The 20,040-nt window shown below is 33.7% G+C and overlaps 1 protein-coding gene across 1 annotated transcript; it reads right to left on the bottom strand.

Moving 5' to 3' along the window:
- Positions 1-17,387: 17,387 nt before the first annotated feature.
- Positions 17,388-18,658, bottom strand: LOC131609984 (LOB domain-containing protein 42-like). Its single transcript, XM_058881835.1, has 2 exons — positions 18,336-18,658; positions 17,388-17,980 (listed from the first exon to the last, which is right to left on the bottom strand). The coding sequence occupies exons 1-2, from the start codon at positions 18,544-18,546 to the stop codon at positions 17,487-17,489; spliced, it is 705 nt and encodes a 234-aa protein (XP_058737818.1). The 5' UTR covers positions 18,547-18,658; the 3' UTR covers positions 17,388-17,486.
- Between the last annotated feature and the right edge of the window lie 1,382 nt (positions 18,659-20,040).

The raw sequence follows: 20,040 nt of genomic DNA on the forward strand, positions 1-20,040 counted from the left end.
GATTTATGCCCAGAATGAGAAGATGAGAAGATCTTATGTATGAGTATCTTCTGAAATGAGATTGGATTAGTCTTTTATAAGAAGTTTTGATTGTGATCAATTAGAAGTTGTGATTCTGTTATTACTAACGTTTCATTGTCTAAGTTGACTCAGAATCTCTTTAAAAGTAAAACAGCTGTAATTGGCTATCCAGATGGTAAACACGTGTTCACTATTTCTGGACAAGCGTGCGTGCAGTTAAGGGGACGCCTACTTAGGTAACTGTGCTAATCACTTCTTTTGTCATTATTATCTCTCCTCACGTCACGTAACATTAAATGCTATCCATCATTTCTTTTTATTTCTTTTCTTTTTATATTCTTCAAACGTTTCTTTTTCCTCTTATATTTCTCTCTTTTACATTCAGTTTTCTTTTTGCTCTATCTTTCTCTCTTTGCATTCATATCATAAACCCTAGCGGTTTTCACTATCTGCAACCTCATCATGAATCCTTCTTCAAGCTCCTCAAATCAAGAATCTGATCGAAAACAAAAGAGAAAGGCAACTGATGAACCAGAAAACAAACCAAAAAGAGTAAGGATCACCTACGATCCTCTCAAAGTGAACCCGTTTGAAGCTATGATGACTGGAAACTATTCTAGACGTGTGTTTAAACCTCTTGACGGTATCCCTCAATCACCTTCCTCTTCACAAACATCCACCACCTCTTCCTCTTCATTCATCTCTCTGGAACCACCTTCTTCACCATCTGATATCTCCTCTCCTTCAACCCATCCCTCAGATATATCCTCATCTCTCTCACACCCTTTTCCCACCAGAACACCTAACCCCTACGGTTTTGTGTTTCCCGACTCCAGGTTCACTGTCAACCCTCCAACACCTACCACTCAATCATTTCTAGAGCTTTTACATTCTGATGTAAATAGCTGGTTGGAGATTCTGGGCGCTGCTCACCTTAACCATCTGGATGAGTATGCTACTTGCAACCTCTGGGATGCATTTCGTCAGGATTTTCTGGTCAAGGCTACGGATGTCCAGAGAAGGATCATGTCTGACGCACCTGGTGTTCGTGGTCGTCTCTTGGAAGTTGGTGAAAGCAGCTATCACCATCTCATCAGGAACAGAAGAGTTCTTGAAGAGAGGATACCTGCAGATGAGATGGAAGAAGAAAATCTCTGCAGAGACATCGTGGTTTGGAGACCATGGTACCCTGTGCTGACTGGAGATTTTCAGTGGTTGTTTGATTGGTTCAGAATGAACCCTTCTGAAAGTGCTCCTCACATGGTCTTTCCAGAAGTGGTTTATCCTGCTGAAGTTGCTGGTCCTACTCCTCCAACAAACCTAGCAGCTATTCTTCAGGCGTTGGAAGTTGGAGCTTCTGTGTTGCCTGAACTAGAATATGCTGAGGCTGCTCCTGAGTCAGACTCAGATGTTGAGATGGAAGGTACAGAAGCTGAAGACCTCCCAGAAGATCGTCCTGCTGAGATTGCTGTCCCTGTTGGCAGAAATTCTGGTGCTTCTTCTTCTGGTGTACCCTCAGCTTTGATGGAGACCTTGGAAGCTCTGCATCAGAATCAGGCTATGCTGGCTTCTCGTTTGGATGCGCAAGAAGCAGCCAACGCTGAGTTTCGCTCCTTCATGGCAAGACAAACTGAGAGCACTGACGGGGTTCATGACATTTTGGCGCAGATTTTGTCTAAGCTAGGGTCTTAGTCTTTGGTCTTTGTAGTTTTCTTTCCTTGATTGCATCTGCTTATTCTGCATACATCTTTTGTAATCCTGCTTGTTTATATCAATGAAAAGTTTGATTCTGTTTCTTTCCTTTGTCATTTTCTACATCTGAATCTTTTATATTCTTTTTGATGTTATGACAAAAAGGGGGAGAAAATATATGATAAATGATTTGATTAAATATTATCAGTTACCGGGTAAAAAGGCCCCACATTACTAACAGAACTTGCAAAGTTCTATGCTTTAAGTTGTGTTGTTGCAGGAATTGAAGATTATCTTTAAAGATCAACATGAGAAGCAACAAGATGAATCAAGTTCTTGGATTCTTGAAGCAAGCTGAGTGCTATGAAGCTTCAGAATCAGAATCAGAAGCAAGAAGGAAGAATGTTCAGATATTCTGATGATAGAATATGATCTGAAACATTATGTTTATGTGTTCTGACACATACCATATGGCTCTGATACATATTATGTGTTATGAAACATACTCTATGTTCTGACTCATTCATGCTGACGTTTGTCGTTTAGTTTTGTTCTGTAACATTTCAGGATGTAGAGATGCTCTGATGATGCTCTGGTACATTCAACAATGTTCTGATACAATCTAGCATGAAGTGATGATAGAAGAAATTCAAGCTCTGAAGCTGTCCGATGGAAGCAGAAATCAGAAGTTGTGAATGTTCTGAAGATCAAAGAAATTCAAGTTCTGAAGCTGTCCGATGGAAGCAGAAATCAGAAGCTGTGAATGTTCTGAAGATCAAAGAAATTCAAGTTCTGAAGTTGTCCGATGGAAGCAGAAATCAGAAGCTGTGAATGTTCTGAGGATCTAAAGAAATTCAAGTTCTGAAGCTGTCCCAATGGAAGCAGGAATCAGAAGCTGCGAATGTTCTGAGGATCTAAAGAAATTCAAAGTTCTGAAGCTGTCCTATGGAAGCAAGAATCAGAAGTCATGAATGTTCTGAAGATCAAGCATATGTGAACGTCTCTACTGAAATACTCAAGGAAGTCTTTTATTTATAAAATTCTTCTAGTATTAATTTCAGGGGGAGATTGTTAATCTCAGGGGGAGACATATTCACATGCTTATGTTATAGCTGTGTAATTGTCTTTAGCCGTCTGCTCTTTCTGATCGCAAATTCATATCATTTATATATGTTTTTGTCATCATCAAAAAGGGGGAGATTGTTAGAACAAGATTTGTTTTGATCAATATTCTTAGTTTTGATGATAACAAGGATATGAATTTTGTGTGAGATAATGTGGTACTCTAATACATTGCAATTTCCCTTTCAGGAAATATATAAAGAGTATGCACAAATCAGCGCTCAGAAGCTTTGTCTCAGAAGGTTCAGCATGCAACATCAGAACATGGTCTGGCAAGACATCAGAAGATGGTCAAGGCAGAATCAGAACATGGGTCTATGGAAGCATCAGAAGAACTTGAGATCAGAAGCAGAAGCACTGAAGTTCTCATGGTATCACGCTCAGAAGCACTTCAAGGTCAGAAGACAAGAAGATGCTATGCACCAAGCTGTTTGACTATGATGATATTCAAACGTTGTATATACAAACATCAGATCAGAAGAAAGTACAGGTGGCAGGCTACGCTGACTGACAAAAGGAACGTTGGAAGCTATTAAAGGCAACGTCAGTAGACACAGCGTGAACAAGGCTCGAGGTAGTTGACAAAAGCGTGAAACATTAAGTGCAATGCTGTACGGAATACGCAAAGCATTAAATGCTCCCAACGGTCATCTTCTCAAGTGCCTATAAATATGAAGTTCTGATGAGAAGCAAGGTTACCAATCCTGAACGAACTTATTCTGAAAAACTTGCTGAAACGCTGTTCAAATCAAAGCTCAGAAACTTCATCTTCATCAAAGCTCACTACATTGCTGTTGTAATATATTAGTGAGATTAAGCTTAAACGTTAAGAGAAATATCACTGTTGTGATTATAGCTTTTCAGAAGCATTTGTAATACTCTTAGAATTGATTACATTAATTTGTAAGTAACTAGAGTGATCAAGTGTTGATCAGGATACTCTAGGAAGTCTTAGCTTGTGTCTAAGCAGTTGTAATTAGAGTGATCACGTGGTGGTCAGGATACTCTAAGAAAGTCTTAGCTTGTGTCTAAGCATTTGTTCCTAGAGTGATCAGGTTGTGATCAGGATACTCTAGAAGACTTAGTCGTGGGCTAAGTGGAAAACCATTGTAATCTGTTGCGACTAGTGGATTAAATCCTCAGGTGAGGTAAATCACTCCGTGGGGGTGGACTGGAGTAGTTTAGTTAACAACGAACCAGGATAAAAATAACTGTGCAAATTGTTTTTATCGTTCAAGTTTTTAAACTACACTTATTCAAACCCCCCCTTTCTAAGTGTTTTTCTATCCTTCAATAAATGTCAGATCTGGTATTATAGTGATATCTCAGCGAGCCAACCAACTATTTAAAATTTGCAGTATCTGTATCATCACCCTAAACATCAGAATCCAGATTGTGATTCGTCTTAACATATGCGATTGCAAACTTGCAATTTGTTAACTCAAATCTCTTCAAAAGTTCAAGTTCATACTTCATATGATGCAAAATGATACCCTTCTCAGAGTACAAAATCTCCATCCCTGGAAAATATACCATATTTCCCAAATCAGTCATCTCAAACTCATTCATCAACACATTCTTGAACTTGATTATTTCATCAAAACAACTTCTAGTTAGCAATATGTCATCAACATAAATACACACCAGAATCATATTGCCTCCAGAATTATGTTGAAAATAAACACCATATTCCATCTCACATTTCTTAGACCTTGACTTCTTGAAAAATGAATCAATATTCAAATTCCAAGCTCTGTGAGCTTGCTTCAATCCGTAAGGCTTTATGCAACTTGTGCACCATCCATTCCCGATTCTTTTTCACAAATCCAAAAGGTTGTGACACATAAACTTCTTCTTGTAAAGGACCATTCAGAAATTCATATTTAAAATCTAAACGTATCATAGGTCAATTCCTATTAGCAACTATAACAATCACAACCTGATTGTTTCATGTATAGCTACAAGTTCAAACACCTCAAAGTAGTCTAGCCCAAATTTCTAAAGAAAACCTCTAGCTACTAACCTTGTTTTGTGTTTCCAAATTGATCCATCTGTCTTCAACTTCACCTTGAAAACCCATCTGAAGGTGATAGCTTTCTTCTCCTTTGGAAGCTCAGTCAATCCCAATTCTTGTTTCTTTCTACAGCCTGAAGTTCTTCTTTTATCGCCTTCAGCCAGACTTTCTTCTTGATTGCTTCTTCTATATTCACTAGTTCAAAGTCTACTAACATGGCACACTAAATCACTTCACCTTCAAAGTCTACTAACATGGCACACTAAATCACTTTCAAAAGAATGACTACTTCCAGAAGCATGATTACTTCCAGAAGTTTGACCTCTAGAGTCTTGACCACCAAATTCTAGACCACCTCCAGAGTCTGGATCACTTCTAATGTTTGGATCACTTCCAGAATTAGAATCATCTTCTAATTCCGACTCATCTTCTGAAACTACTCCCAAACTTCCTTCACAAGCACCTCCAACATCAGAGGCAGGATTAGATGTGTTCCAATCCCAAGTTTCTGACTATTTCATTATGACATCTCTGCTGAATTCCACCTTCTTAGAGACTGGACAATAAAGTTTATTAGCGTATGTACTATGATGGAGCCACATTGATAACAATGTAGGCATATGCCCCCCACTTGATTTTGTCTTCTATGTAATAATACCTTGTGTATGTAATGTAATATATGAGTATAATAATACAATATGCAATCTTAAAAGTCACTTATATCTCCCCACTCTTTTATTGTTTTTTATTTTACTTTTAGAAAAAAACGTATCTAATAACATATATATTTTTCTATTTTATTTTTCTTTTATCTTATTTTTTTTAAAAGCATACATATACAATATTTTTCACTAATATTTTACATATTTATTTATTATTTTTAAATATGAAGTACAATATTATAAGAAAATTCAAAATAATCATAAATTTGAAAATAAGAAAATTTATTTTATTTTTTAAAAAATACTTATTTAAAATACTTATTTTATTTTTTTAGATTGAAAATAAGAAAATTCAAAATAATCATACATTTATATGTAAATTTTGCCCCCACTAATCAAATTTTCTAGCTTCGTCCCTTCTATGGTACACCACCAGTAACATTACTTTACTTCTATCATCCAGCTTCTTTCTCATAGAATTTGTAACATGTTTATAGCAAACAAATTATCTCTAGTCAACTACTCAAAAGGAACAACTTCTTTTATCTTCTTAGTTGGACACCTATTAAGCACATACGTTACCGTGGCAACAACTACTCCCTACAATGAGTGAGATAGCTTATTATCCTTCAGCATGTTCCTTGTCATATCAAGCAAAGTACAACTTCTTCTTTCAACAAGATCATTGCGTTGTGGAGTATATGGGGCATTCACTTCATGCTCAACTCCATTTTCTTCATATAACTATCTAAACTCTGTAAAGTGATACTCACCTCAATCATCAGTTCTGAGAATCTCCAGCTTCTGACCAATCTGTCTTTATGCCTTCACCTTAAGCTTCTGAAACACAGTAAACACATCATGCTTGAACTTAATAAGTGCTACCCATGTCATTCTTGTGAACTCATGCACAAATGATACAAAATCCTTGTTCCCTCCAAGTGAAGGTTCTGGGAATGACCCACACTTAAAGCATGCTTTGCTCTTGGAACCACTTCAAATGCAAATGGCAATCTAGGTTGCTTATCTTTCATGCATATCACATATGACTTCTTAGGCTTTGTTAGAACTAGATTTGTTCCTACAATAAGTCTTTATGTTTTGAAGATAAAATTCATATATTTTGTATGTAACAATTTAGTTTCTAAAAGTTTCCTGAGTATGCAGATACTGTGTTCCAAGAGATTCTAGATTGATGTCCATGAAGAATCATCATTAACAAGCAAGACAACTCAAAAATACTATTTGAAGCTGAATCTGAAGAAACATCAGAGGTTCTGGAAGAATACTAAATGCTCATAAAAAATGGAGTTACTCTGTGTCTCTCAAATAATAAGTTATTGCTTCAAGAGTCACAAGTAATTAGAACGAAGAACATCGTTAGAGCTTATGTTCCAAGATCAGAAATCAACATACAAGATCGAGCTTTCAAATCAAGATCAGAAGTCGAGATTCATTCATCAGAAAAGATGTTGTTTTTAACTCTGAGGACAAAGTCAAAGATTCTGAATACATCAAAGGTCAAGCCGTGAATACATGACCAGACTCAAGGATGTACTGAAGATCAGATACCAAGATCCAAGAACAAAAAATGCTTTCAATAAGGAAAGAACTTGTCTTTAGTTTGGCTGTTGGCTATATATCTTAAAACAATGTTCAAATTCTTAAAGGATTCAGAAACAAAATATGGACAAGCTATAGCATCATAAGATCACTCCAGATAAGAAGTCGAGTATCGACTTTTAGAAGAACTGTTGCTGCCAGTTCTGGCAAACGGGACTCTGTGCAACGCCTAGTATTTAATGAATTATTTAATTAAATATTTTCAAAATATTTTTAAATTATTTGTTGAAATTGTTGAAGTTGCAAAATGTCGAGAAGTGTTGATTTAAGTTGCTAAGTTATTATTTAATTGATTAATTGGTTGGTTAATATTATCAATAATATTAAAATAATATAAGATTAATTGGACTTATATTATGGTGGTATGTGGTAAGTGTGGGGTTCTGATACAAGACCCAATAAGATTAATAGAATTATTCAAGATAATAGTGATATTATTTGGTGAAGAGGAAAATAAGAGAAATAGATTTTGTCAGTAAGAGAAGAAAAGAGTTTGGTGGAGATACGAAGAGGCTGCAGTGAAGAGGGAAGTTGCAGAAGAGGAAAAATGGAAGGATTATACGAAGGCCGGAAGCTAAGAAATTCGAGTGGAAATCATAGGGGCGGTCTCCAATCCAAGGTAAGGGTGGGGTTCTAGCTCTATAATTTGGAATATGATCGATAATATATGGGTTTTGGGTTGTTAAAAATTACTACTGTGTTTGGTTGTTTTGTTGTCTGTGTTGATATTGTTGTTGTGATGTTTGGTTCTGAAAATCGATGATGAAACTGTTTATGTGCTGTCAATGAATAATGAAGGGTTGTGTTGATTCATATTTTCTGTAAACGTTGTTGCTTGGTTAATTGGATTGATAATCATGTGAATGATGAGTTTTGCATTACTGAATCGTGGACGAAATTGAATCGACTCTGGGAATTAATCTGGAAATTGGAGAAAGATGAAGGTATATAGAAGAAGAAGAGATAAGGGGAGGGGGCCCCTTATGAGTGGGGTGGGCGCCCCATATATATATATATATATATATATATATATATATATATAATTATGGAGGGGGCCCCATGAGAGTGGGATGGGCGCCCTTGCTTGAGTAATGGGGGATGGGCGCCCTAAAGCCTTAGGATGGGGGGCGGGTGCCATAGCAAGTGGGGACGGGGGCCACAACTATCATTCCTTTAGTATTTCTTTGATAAGTGCCTGAGTGTATAATTAGTGTAACTCCACTCTTTCATCCTAACTAAAGTAGTAACATATAACTGATGTAATTAGTAGAATAAGTTTTCGAAAATTGATATAGTTATGGAAGCTCGAATCTAACTGATCTTTGAATATAGCAGAAAAATGTATGATCTTCCAGTAACAGTAGATTAGAGGGTTAGTTTGAAATAATAGTGTTGGTGCTAGATTTAAGAAGTGATAAACCTGAACACAGTATTAAGTAGCAAAGAGTAGCAGAAAAATACCAAAAATGATTTTAGCAGCAGAATTACTTAGTAGCAGTAGGAATAATGACATGTAACAACTTTTTGTAGCAGAAACGACTTCTAATACCAAGGAATAGTATTAATAATAAAAAGTTGAGAAAAATTGTACCGCATAAAATGTTAGTGACCTTCGCCGATAAACGAATTAATTGGTTTGGAACGAGAATTTTCCAAACAATTATGGGACATGTGTCGATTGTTTTGGTTGGATTGTTATGTTGAATACTTGTTAAAAATATACGAATTGTCGTTGAATTAATTGTATTGATTTGTTGTGTGATGTGTTGATACTAAATTTTAGGCCTATGGCAAGTGATTATGTGACGCTATTATTCTATTAATATTGCGAAGTGCAAGAATTATTGTGACAAATTAATTACCTCTATTTATTGGTAATAACAATGATATGGGTGTATGCCTCGTGACGAGTTTTGTTGTTATTATGTAGGTGATGTTGCATTCATTGAGTCACATACAATTGCATTTTTGTGACGGCCTGGATTGGCAAAACAGTGACGAAGGCTTATGCCTGGTTTGAATGCCTCTAATAACTGGCAATTGGCGATGGGGGCTGAAGCCCTAGGTACCACATGCATGTGCATTTGTTAGATTATCATTCTGTTTTGCATGACTATGAATTTGTATGACTTGTATTGTGAATTGAATCGTTTTGATTGAAATAATGGTGTGATTTGTGACGTATATGCCGCGATGTGGTAATTTATATGATTCTAACTCTAATATATTGTTTATGATAATCCTATTTATATTGATAGATATCTCACCCTTTCTTTTGTTTCGCCGTTGCCTTTATATTTTGTAGCTTTATTGAGTCCGAGTTGGTGTTGTCACTTTGATACGTAACGCTCGGAGGGGATGAACACATGTTTTGCTTATTGTTATTTAAGTTGAATTTTAAGTTGTTAATCTGAGAAGTTTGGTTGTTTTAAAATTATTTTGAGTTGATTAAAGATGTTATGTTGTTTTGAAGTTTTATGTTGAGAATCCGCTGCTGCATGGTTAATTAAAAAAATTGGTTTATGTTTTAAAGACTAAAATAGGTTGTTGAGTTCATCTTGCTTTTAATTGTGTTCTGTATATTTTATAAACAACTTTACAAGTTTTGAATGTGTTGAAAATGTGATATCCCAATAGTTATTGGAACATTTACACTCTGATATTTGTTATAATTACCGGGTAGATTTTGGGTGTTACACTTTGATTCTTACAAGATATTGATTATATACTTCACAACAAAGTAGTTTCTGAACTACACATCAGAATCATAATCAGAAAGATGAAGACAAGTTGATCTCTTCCAAGCTTACCACTTCAGAACCAGAAGTACATTATTTGAAGATAAGATCAAAGAACTCAGTCAAGAAGAAAATAGTACAACAGTACATTACAGATTCTACTATAATCAAATGGGTGTACTATTATACAGAAGCTATCTCCCACCCACTCACAACGTATAAGGCTACAAGACAAAAGAAAGTACTACCTATAGTAATGCTTGATTCTATTCGTTGGGAGCTAGCCGTTGGGAGTCAAAAGCATCTTCTTATCCTTCAACATCTCTTTTGAGAACTATAAAAGATCAAATCATCCAACAAAGGTCGACGACATTGGTGAACACCTATGTTGTTCACATCACAACCCTTAAGTTAAATGTGGTTGATGTAGCCATTGGTGTTGTTGATATTGCTACTGAAGTTACTATAACTATTGATGTTACAACTGATGTTCAAAATGCTATAATGGTTGTTGTCGTTGCAGTTGTCAATTGTTGTTTGGATTGAATGGAACTCAACAAACAAAGATTGACGAAGATCAACACATGAAGAAAGAAGTTATGTTCTCACAAGCTGTTGATCAAGAGACATCTGTTAAAAGAGAAGTTGAAGCTCATGCCAACTAAAAATTCTACTAGGCCAATTAGTTGATGCTAATGCCTAAGCTGTTATGCAGAAGCTGATCAGATCGAAGAAGAGAAGAAAGAAGATTCTTCAAGATGCTATTCAACTACAATCATATATATCTTGATAGAAATCAGATGAAGCGAGGAGTTGTTTCTCGTGACTTGCTCTACAAGAAGGTAAAGAATAAGACCATTACAAGATGCTACCCAACATACAATCAAATACATCTTTGTAAAACGGTATAATAAACACAAGAGTTGTTGCTCGTATTGTATTATAGGTTCAAAATTCTTCATGAAAATTGTTTTAACATAGGATTTGTTACTCAGAACTGTGTTAAACAATATGTGCTTAATTAGTTGTGTAATCTGCTTAGAAGAAGCAATCATGTAAACACAAAGTTTATTAACTTAATGTTGAGGATACCTTGAGAGACCGAGTGAAGATCAAAAGCTCAAGAAGACAATGACTGTGGTCATTGTGGAAATCCTTATAAGAGACCAAGTTGGTCGGATCTTATTAGGTCAGTGATAATCATATCTTAAAGGGGACCGAGTGAAGGTCAGACTCTTGTGAGATCACTGTGGAGAAAATTCTCTTAGATGACTTGGTAGTCAGATTCCTGGTAGAGGTCAATAAGTGTTATATCTCTTAAATCAGATCACTGAACACGTCATTGTTTTGAGTCACTGGCGGTTTCCCGTGCAAGGTTGTTAGTCACCAGCGGTTGCCCGTGCAAGGTTGTCAGTCACTGGTGGTTGCCCTTGCAAGGTTGTTAGTCACCGGCGGTTTCCTGTGCAATTGCAATCAGTTTGGTTATATTGGATTAAGACCTTGGGTTCAAGGAGAAATCACCTCGGAAGGGTGGACTGGACTAGCTTGAGAATTTCTAAAGTGATCCAGGATATATCGTGTGTTGTTTGCTTGTGCTTATTTTACTTGGATCATCATTTAGTCAGAAGATAATAGGACTCAAGTTTTGAGGAAAGCTTAATGCTTCTGAAAAACACTAAGCTTCTGATAAATCATAAAGGAAAACTTTTGATAAATATGAACTTTCTAAGCTTCCGCATAAGAAATCAAATAAATGGGAAAATTATTGAAAACCCAATTTGTAACGCCCAGAAAAATAATTATTGGCTTAATTTAGACATTTGTGATGTTTATTGAAATTTTCGCATTTTGGGACGATTTAGTCGGTATTAGTTCGGGATAGCGGATCGATATTTAATCAAAGATTTTAATATTTTTAGTATTAAAAATATTAATGAGTTAATGTTTATTAGACCGGAAATATGAGACATTGAGTAATAAATCAGTATATTAAAATAATCGGAATTTATTTTAATGGAGTTTAAGTGGAAGTATTATTTTTATATTAAGTGTGGAAATAATATTGGGCTTAGTTATGGTATCATTAATTATTATGGGTGTATTTTTATTAGGCCCATTATGAATAGTGACTAAGTGGTGGTGGTCTCTTTTTGTCACTTTGGGAAAAATAAAAATAGAGAGGAACCGAGGAAGACAAAGAAGAAAAAGAGAAAGGGGGTTAGGGTTTGTGAAGAGGAGAAGAAGGAGACCTAAAGTGTTGCTCTCAAGTGTCATTTTTCTCAAAATCTCCATTGAAATTCCTTAAAGCTGCACTCAATCTAAGGTAAGGGGTATTCTTACTACCTAAATGGGGATATGATGGATTGTATGTGGGTTTAGGGTATAGATTAGTCATTGTGTGGTGTTAATTTTATTTTCTGTTTGAAATTCGCAAATGATTTTCGGTACTGTTGTTGTTCATTAATACTGTTTTTAAGATTGAATGAATAACCGCACAGTGATTAATAGAACATCTAATACCTTTGGCGCGGAACCTAGTTGTGTGACGTCCGGCAGTAGAAGCTGTGATGGACGGCACACACATTACCACTTGATTTGTTTTTGTTCTTGTTCCATGTAATTCTAAATTATGTGCTGATATTTTGTATACATGTCCTGTTTATTTTTTTATTGTTTCCATACTATGTATACATTATATGGTAGAAATAAAGTTAAGTGTGGAACAATAGCATTTAACAATAGCATGTCCTGTATGTATACATGTCCTGTATTAATTTATGAAATGATAATACAATTGAAACAGTAGAAAACTAAAGTGTGGAACAATAGCATTTGTAGTAGTAGATGCTAGAATTAGAAATGTAAATTGAAATGAATCGAATTAATATAGTTTAAGATTAATTAGTTGATTAAATTATCAGTTGTGATAAATTGTTAGTACCAAGATGCTGGAAATGTTGAAAACTGCCCCGTTTGGTCGATTTAGCCGAAATAAGCGGTATAATTAGTTGTCCGGAATTTGGTGAAAATTTACGTGGTAGCTAAGTTTAATTAGTAGGTTAATGTGGTGGTGATAGTTTGTTGAAATTGTGCTATTTTACGAACCGACCCAAATTGTGTGGATTTGAGTATCCTTTATATTAAATATTGGTTTTGGAATAAAAAAATGAAATAGTAAATTAGAACTAATGTAGTGTAATTATTAATTGGTTGATTTAATTAATAGTTGAATTAATTTTAATAAGTCTATTTGATTGGAAAATACTTGGACTTAGATAAATTATTCGATTCGTCGGTAAATAACGGTATCTTGAGAATTTGACCGTAATCGTGTTTTGGTTGAATATCTATGTTGAGAATAATATGTTGCTATGCCAATGATGTCGTTTTGGATAATTGATATGATATCTAATTTAGTTAAATGTTAATTGGAAGTTGATTCGGTTTACTTGATAAATTGGCATACTGAGATTATTTTGAGAATTGACCGAAATTTGTGATTATATCTTATGGATTGATGTGAATATCTTTGTGATTATTTGTTAATGACATCGACCATTGATTTTGTGAATTATTGGAATGATTCCGTTGTTTATATGAAGTCGTTGGAATATGTGTGAAGTGTTATTACCTTTAGTGACCGGTAATAATTGTGATATAGGTGTATGCCTTATGACGAATATTTTGTGAAGTAAATGATGATGATGATGATGATGTTGTGTGATGTTCGGTTTATCGAGTCGCATACATTTGCATATATATTGTGACGTCCTAGATTGGCAAATTAGTGACGGAGGCTTATGCCTTGTGCCTCTGAATTGGGCAATTGGTGACGGGGGCTGAAGCTCCGATTGGTACCACATGCATATACATGAGTCATGTCCCATGTGTCTTATGTGATTCATAGTTGTGACGTTTTGTGACTACATTGTGATTGTATTTTGTGACTTGTTGAAATTGCTTATATGTTGATTCGCCGAAGTTGCTTAGATGTGACTTGTTGAAGTTGCTTAAACGTTGACTTGTTGAAGATGCTTATATGATGATATTGATGATTATATGTTGACTTGTTGAATATGTTTATATGTTGACTTGTTGAATATGTTTATATGTTGATATTATGACTATTCATTGATGATGTCATTGGTGTTGTTTATGTTGATGTTGTGCGAAGCAGTGATTCATTTATATTCTTTACCTGATATATAATTTATCATGATCCTATTTATATAGTTTGATATCTCACCCTTTCTGCTGGTGTTTCCCCTACCATGGGAAATGGGCAGGTACTCAAGTATAACTATGGGAGTTTGTCGCTTCATTGAGTCCAGTTGGTGTGTCGCTCTGATACGTAGCACTCGGGATGGGATAAATGATTGTTTATGTTGTTTCTATGATAGTTGTTGTACTAAGTTGTTGATGTTTTTAGTTATTGAGTACTAAGTTGATTAATGAGAAGTACTTATTATATTTCCAAGTTGTTTTAGTTGAATAAAGTTGATATGTGACTGATAATTCGAATGCTATGTATCATTGTGAATGAAATACAAGGTGAAGTTTTAAGTTGATATGTGATACTCCAATGTGTTGTTTGAAATTTATAAATACTCTGATATTTTTTGCATTATAATTTCGGGTAGTATTTGGGGTGTTACACAATTCAACCTCCGCTTTCTTGTGTCTTTCTCCACCTTCAGGCTTCACAATCTTTTGAATACCATGTACCAGCTTCTTAAAATTCAGATGCCCCAAGCTTCCGAAATTCATATTCCCCAATCTATTATGCCATAACTCAGTGTCACCTTCAGCGCCTTCAGCACTAAGGCATTAAGTTTCAATTGTCTCCACATTCACATTGAATGTTCTGTTGCTTCCCTAATCAAATTGCATAATCAGCTTCTGATTGAAATCATACAACTTCAAGAGATTTTCCTTCTTAGTAACTGAGAAACCTTTCTCAATTAATTGGCATATACTTATTAGATTTCTCTTCATGTCTAGAACATACCAAACATCTTTGATCAAAATAGTTTTACCATTCTTCACTTTGATTCAAGCATTTCCCATTCCTTTGACATTAAGAAATTTATCATCGGCACATCTAATCTTTTTCCTATTTATGGAGTCAAAGTCTATCAGCCATTATTTGTTCCAAGTTATGTGATTTGAGTAGTCAGTGTCCATATACAACCATTATGACAATTCACTATTGTCAAACTCAGAAGCCATCAATATTAGAAGTTCATCATCAGAATCTCTGGCTATATTTTCTTCTTCCTTCTTGTTTCCTTTATTTGACCAACACTCAGAAGCATAATAGCCAAAATTCTTATGGTGGTAGCATTGAATCTTTTTCTTGTCAAGCTTCTCCCTTCACTTCTAATTTTTCTTCTCATCAGAGTTGGACGCTTTTGACTTCTGAGAACCACCATGTCTCTTCTTGGTTTCTAACCAAGAGGGCTTCCCACTCTTCCTACCAGAAGATGTCTTCAGAACCTATTCTACTTCTCTCTCAAAGGTTCTCTCAGTTAGAAACAACTCTTGTATTTCTAGATTGCTTTGCAGCTCTTCAATTCTCATGGTGCTCAAATCCTTAGAATGTTCAATATCTACAACAATGTAATCAAACTGAGGAGTAAGTGATCTCAGTACCTTCTCAATAATCCATTGTTCTGAGAGCATTTCTCCATAAGTTTTCATCTTATTTGTGATCACAATCACTCTGGAGATGTCCTCAGGTACCTTCTCATTGTTCTTCAACTTGATATTCTCATACAGCTTACGTAGAGACTGAAGCTTCACCTTCTTCACTGATGCATCACAACCATAGTACCCTACCAGTGTGTCCCACGCAGCCTTCATCATCGTCGAATCAGAGATCTTCTCAAACACATTCACATCCACACGCTGATGGATGTAGAAAAACACTTTGTGATCCTTCTTCTTTGTTTCTCGTTGCGCGTTTCTTTGCGCTTATGTTGCATCTGTAGCAAAAGGTGTGTAACTATTATTGACGAGATCAAGCTCATCTTGAGCGCCAAACAACATACACAGCTGAATCATCCACTGATTCCAATTCTTTCAATCAAACACTGGAATTTTTGTATTCAAACTACTGTTTCCACCATTCATCTTCGATATTATGCAAGAAATCACACTCAGATCTCACCAAACACTCGTGTTTACCGATCCCTCAAAATCAAGAAATGTGATTCCGATCTTCAATTCCATATGAATTGAATAAATTCGAAATCAAAACAATAACACACCTCACGTTATCAATTAAATTCGTGTCTCCCTTCCCGTGGACCTGAACAGGAGCTGTAAATACCAATTGTTGGAGAATAAGGTTGAAGATGAAAAGATAGAAACTGTAACTAACTTTTACTCAAATTGAAAAATGGTTACAATAGTTTTACACGTTATCAATTACAAAGCAAAATGCAATATATACTAAATTCATATTGGACCAAACTAATTAAAACTCAACACAAAGCTCAAAACAAAGTAACAACAAACATTCTAAATGTGCAATTATCCTTAAATAATAAAAATTGTTTTAGAAGAAAAAGTAGAAGATATAGTATGCTTTAGGGTAAAGATTTTTTGTTTCAACTTTGTGTTGAAAGAATATGTTAGAAGATAATTTTCATGATAGTATTGTATTTTCCAAAATAATAATCTTAATATTTATTGTTATTGAATGAATAAACAATTGTTCATATATGCATAATATTTCTCTATAAATACCTTTAAGTAATCTTATATTTATTATTTTATACTATGCATTTATAATAAAAAATAAAAAATAAATAAAAATGTTTTTGATAATTTATTTATTTATTATGTTTTCTTAATATGTGAAAAATACTTAATATATTATGATTTAGTATATCCTTTGTTGATTTTTATATCCATATTATTGTGACTCTGCCTTGTAAATCAGTTTAATCTTTAATAATTTATCAAGAACTTACATATGCTTAAGAATGTTAGCACATCTTTGTATTTATTTGTTTTCTTCTGGGTATAAAACATTTTCTCTATATATAAAAAATCCAATACAAAAAATAATAGTAATTAGTAAAACTTATGCATAAATTTAATCTAATTGATTTAAGTTTGACTAATATACGTAAAATCAAATCTCATGGTCAATATGAAAATATTCTTTCTCTACAAATATCTTTAAAATTTTAAAATATTATTTCTTTTGACTTGAAAAACCTGTGTTTTAAAAATATTTTGTAAAATTATTTTATTCTTTATTGAATATACTTTCTTCTTTTTTATCAGAAGTACTAATGTAAAAAAATGTTGGAATGAATTTTTCATGATTTCATTCTGCTTTCTAAGAAATTGGTTTTGATATTATTGAAAATAATAATAATAATAATAATAATAATAATAATAATAATAATAATAATAATAATAATAATAATAATAATAATAATAATAATAATACCACTATGAAGAAAAAAAGGAACGCATAAATTAAGGATACAAACAAACAACCTATAGATAATTGTTTTGCTCTCTAATTAAAAAGTACCTCCTATATAAAATTCAAATTACATTTGTATAGAAAAAAAACTAAATTTCAATGAAATAAAATCAATTTTTTTCTTTTGATTGATTTGGTTTGCCATTGAAGCCGAGACTGAGCTCTAAGTTCACGTGAGTCTCAACGGTTTCATTCAGCTCAATATGATTCATCGAGGAAGCCTCTATAGTTTTAGCATTGGTATTTTCTAAAAAGGATTTCAAAAGTGTTTCTGAATTGACAGAATCAACTCGTGGCTTTGTTTTGAAAACTTGTCCAATTTTCTTGAATTGTGTTTTTTCTTTGATGTCCACATTGGAGCCTTTTGCCACGTGGCGTATATCATAGGTTGTTGGAACTGGAAGGACATGATTTTCAGTCATGGGTGTAGTTGATGATATATTTTCATCAACAACTATGACTTTGTTAATGTCTGATCCACTCAGCACAGCTTCAACAGCAGCTTCACATCGGCTCCATTCTCCTGTCCAAAATAAACCTAGTGCTCCATAAGTTGGATTTATCAATCTACCTGAAGCCTCGTACAACAGTGATCTAAAAACAGCTGAAAATATGTGCCAAAAAAAGTTAATTATTACTATTAATTAAAAAGTATATAAACTCGAATTGATGTATATTCTATGAAAAGATTTGAAGATGGATTGAAAATTAAATCATTATATGAAAACACAACCACTGGACTAATCCAAGAAGATAAACCCCATTATTTACTGGCAGAGGTTCATTTAAAAATAGAGCAAAGTTTTGTATTGTTTGACCCAACACAAATATTGTCAGCATTTAGCGAGATTTAAATTTAGGACTTTGAGAAAAATACACTATCAGATCGCAAACCTTCACTAATAGATCAATATTCAGTTAGTTTAAAAATATGATATAGATTATAAATTGGTATGTACCTGAGGCATTTTGATTGGAAGCATTGGCAAGAAGGTTGAGCAAGCCAGTTCGGCCAAAGAATTTGGCAAGGAAGAGGGTGGCGTTTCCTTGAGATTCAGGAGAACTAATCCACTCAAGACAAGGCTTGATGATGCAATCTTCAGTGCAACCTTTACGAAGAACACGACAACCATTGCAACTCAATTTCATGGTGGTTTGATGAAGGAACATATGAATGCTTTATGAACTATCTTGTTGGGGTATTTATTGATTCATTAGCCAAGGTAATGGGCAAATGTAATTGGTAGGTTTGGTAATTAGGACATTGAATTTGTAAAAACGTTGGACTAATTTAAATGTGACCCACAAATTAGCTTGAAGATTTAGATAAAAGAAAAAGGGAAAACTTGTAATTTTGGAAACTATCAGACCAAGAGATAAAAGGTTTGCCTTTTGTAGTTGGTAATAAGAGGATACACATGTGGGATATAATTAAGGAAACATAAATGTGTTGGTTAAAGTGACGTAGAAATACAAATGATATAATAGAAATATGTTATTTCTAATGAACTAAGTGTGAGTAAGTAATAAAAAAATTATATGAAATCCCGTAAAGAAAAAAGGCACTTCGCTTTATCCCGATTTGATCTTGATCTTGATCAAAGATTTGTCTTGATTATCTTTCCTTTTTGAGAGAATTTGGTATTTAGAGACCATGGGTTTGCCCATTGTTTTTGTTGTGGTTTTCATGATATATAATTTCTCTCCCAAATACATAAAAATAAATATCACAAGTATTTTTAAAGATTTTGTTTGAGAAGTTGGATGACAAAACTTATACTCATTCGCGTGCAATGATAATATGAAAAGTATTATATTAGATATTTCATTCTGAATAAACTATAAGTAAGAATTAATTTGCATAAACATGAGTATGAAAATAATTCCTAATAGTTATTTTACATAAATTAGACGTTATTGTTTGATAACAGAATTTAGTTTTACCATTATAGATTGTTAGGCGCTCAAATAGGTGACTTGTTTTTGAAATCCATATTTGACCAAAAATAAAAAATAAAATGAATGGGAGAAAAAGTAAAAACGTGAACCACAATTAATAAAAGTATGCTTGAAAAAAGATATGATAAAAAAATTCACGTTTGATTTTTTATAAATTTAATGAAATTACTTTACAAAAATCAATATTGTGTGACATGAGATATGATAATTTTTGAATTCTTTTCAAAGGTTGATTCTTAACTATTACGTACAAGATTCAATCAGTGATCGTTGCGTATGGAAAATGTAATGTATTCATGGTAATAAGTTAAAGGAATTAAAATTAACATGGATATAAAAAATAACGTGACATTTAATAATCGAATGAAGGATACTAATATTATACCGACAATATGATGGAATATGAGAGTATTCACCTCTTTATGATTAATCTCGTTAATATTATTTAAGAAAATTAATTATAATTTTAATAACTATATTTTTATGGTAATTTCATTTATAATAAAAACATATTATTTTGAATTTAAATATATAAAAAAGAAAATGGTGATTTATAAGTATCAACAATTTACTTACATTAATACATAAATAAATGTTGCATCTCGCAGATTGGGTTTCATCCAACATTTATAAACCACAACATCAATGATTTTCTTTTCAACATCTTTGTTGTGCATATAATTGCCAAAGCTCCAACAGTTCCTA

Source organism: Vicia villosa, linkage group LG1 (genome assembly GCF_029867415.1).
Source record: "Vicia villosa cultivar HV-30 ecotype Madison, WI linkage group LG1, Vvil1.0, whole genome shotgun sequence".
In the NCBI taxonomy this organism is placed as follows: Eukaryota; Viridiplantae; Streptophyta; class Magnoliopsida; order Fabales; family Fabaceae; genus Vicia; species Vicia villosa.

What these genes read in the sequence shown, in the direction of transcription:
- LOC131609984 (XM_058881835.1), bottom strand. Translation starts at nt 18,546, where the DNA reads ATGTTCCTTCATCAAACCACCATGAAATTGAGTTGCAATGGTTGTCGT. An exon ending in TTCCAATCAAAATGCCTCAG is followed by an intron (nt 17,981 to 18,335) that starts GTACATACCAAT and finishes ACATATTTTCAG; the next exon opens with CTGTTTTTAGATCACTGTTG.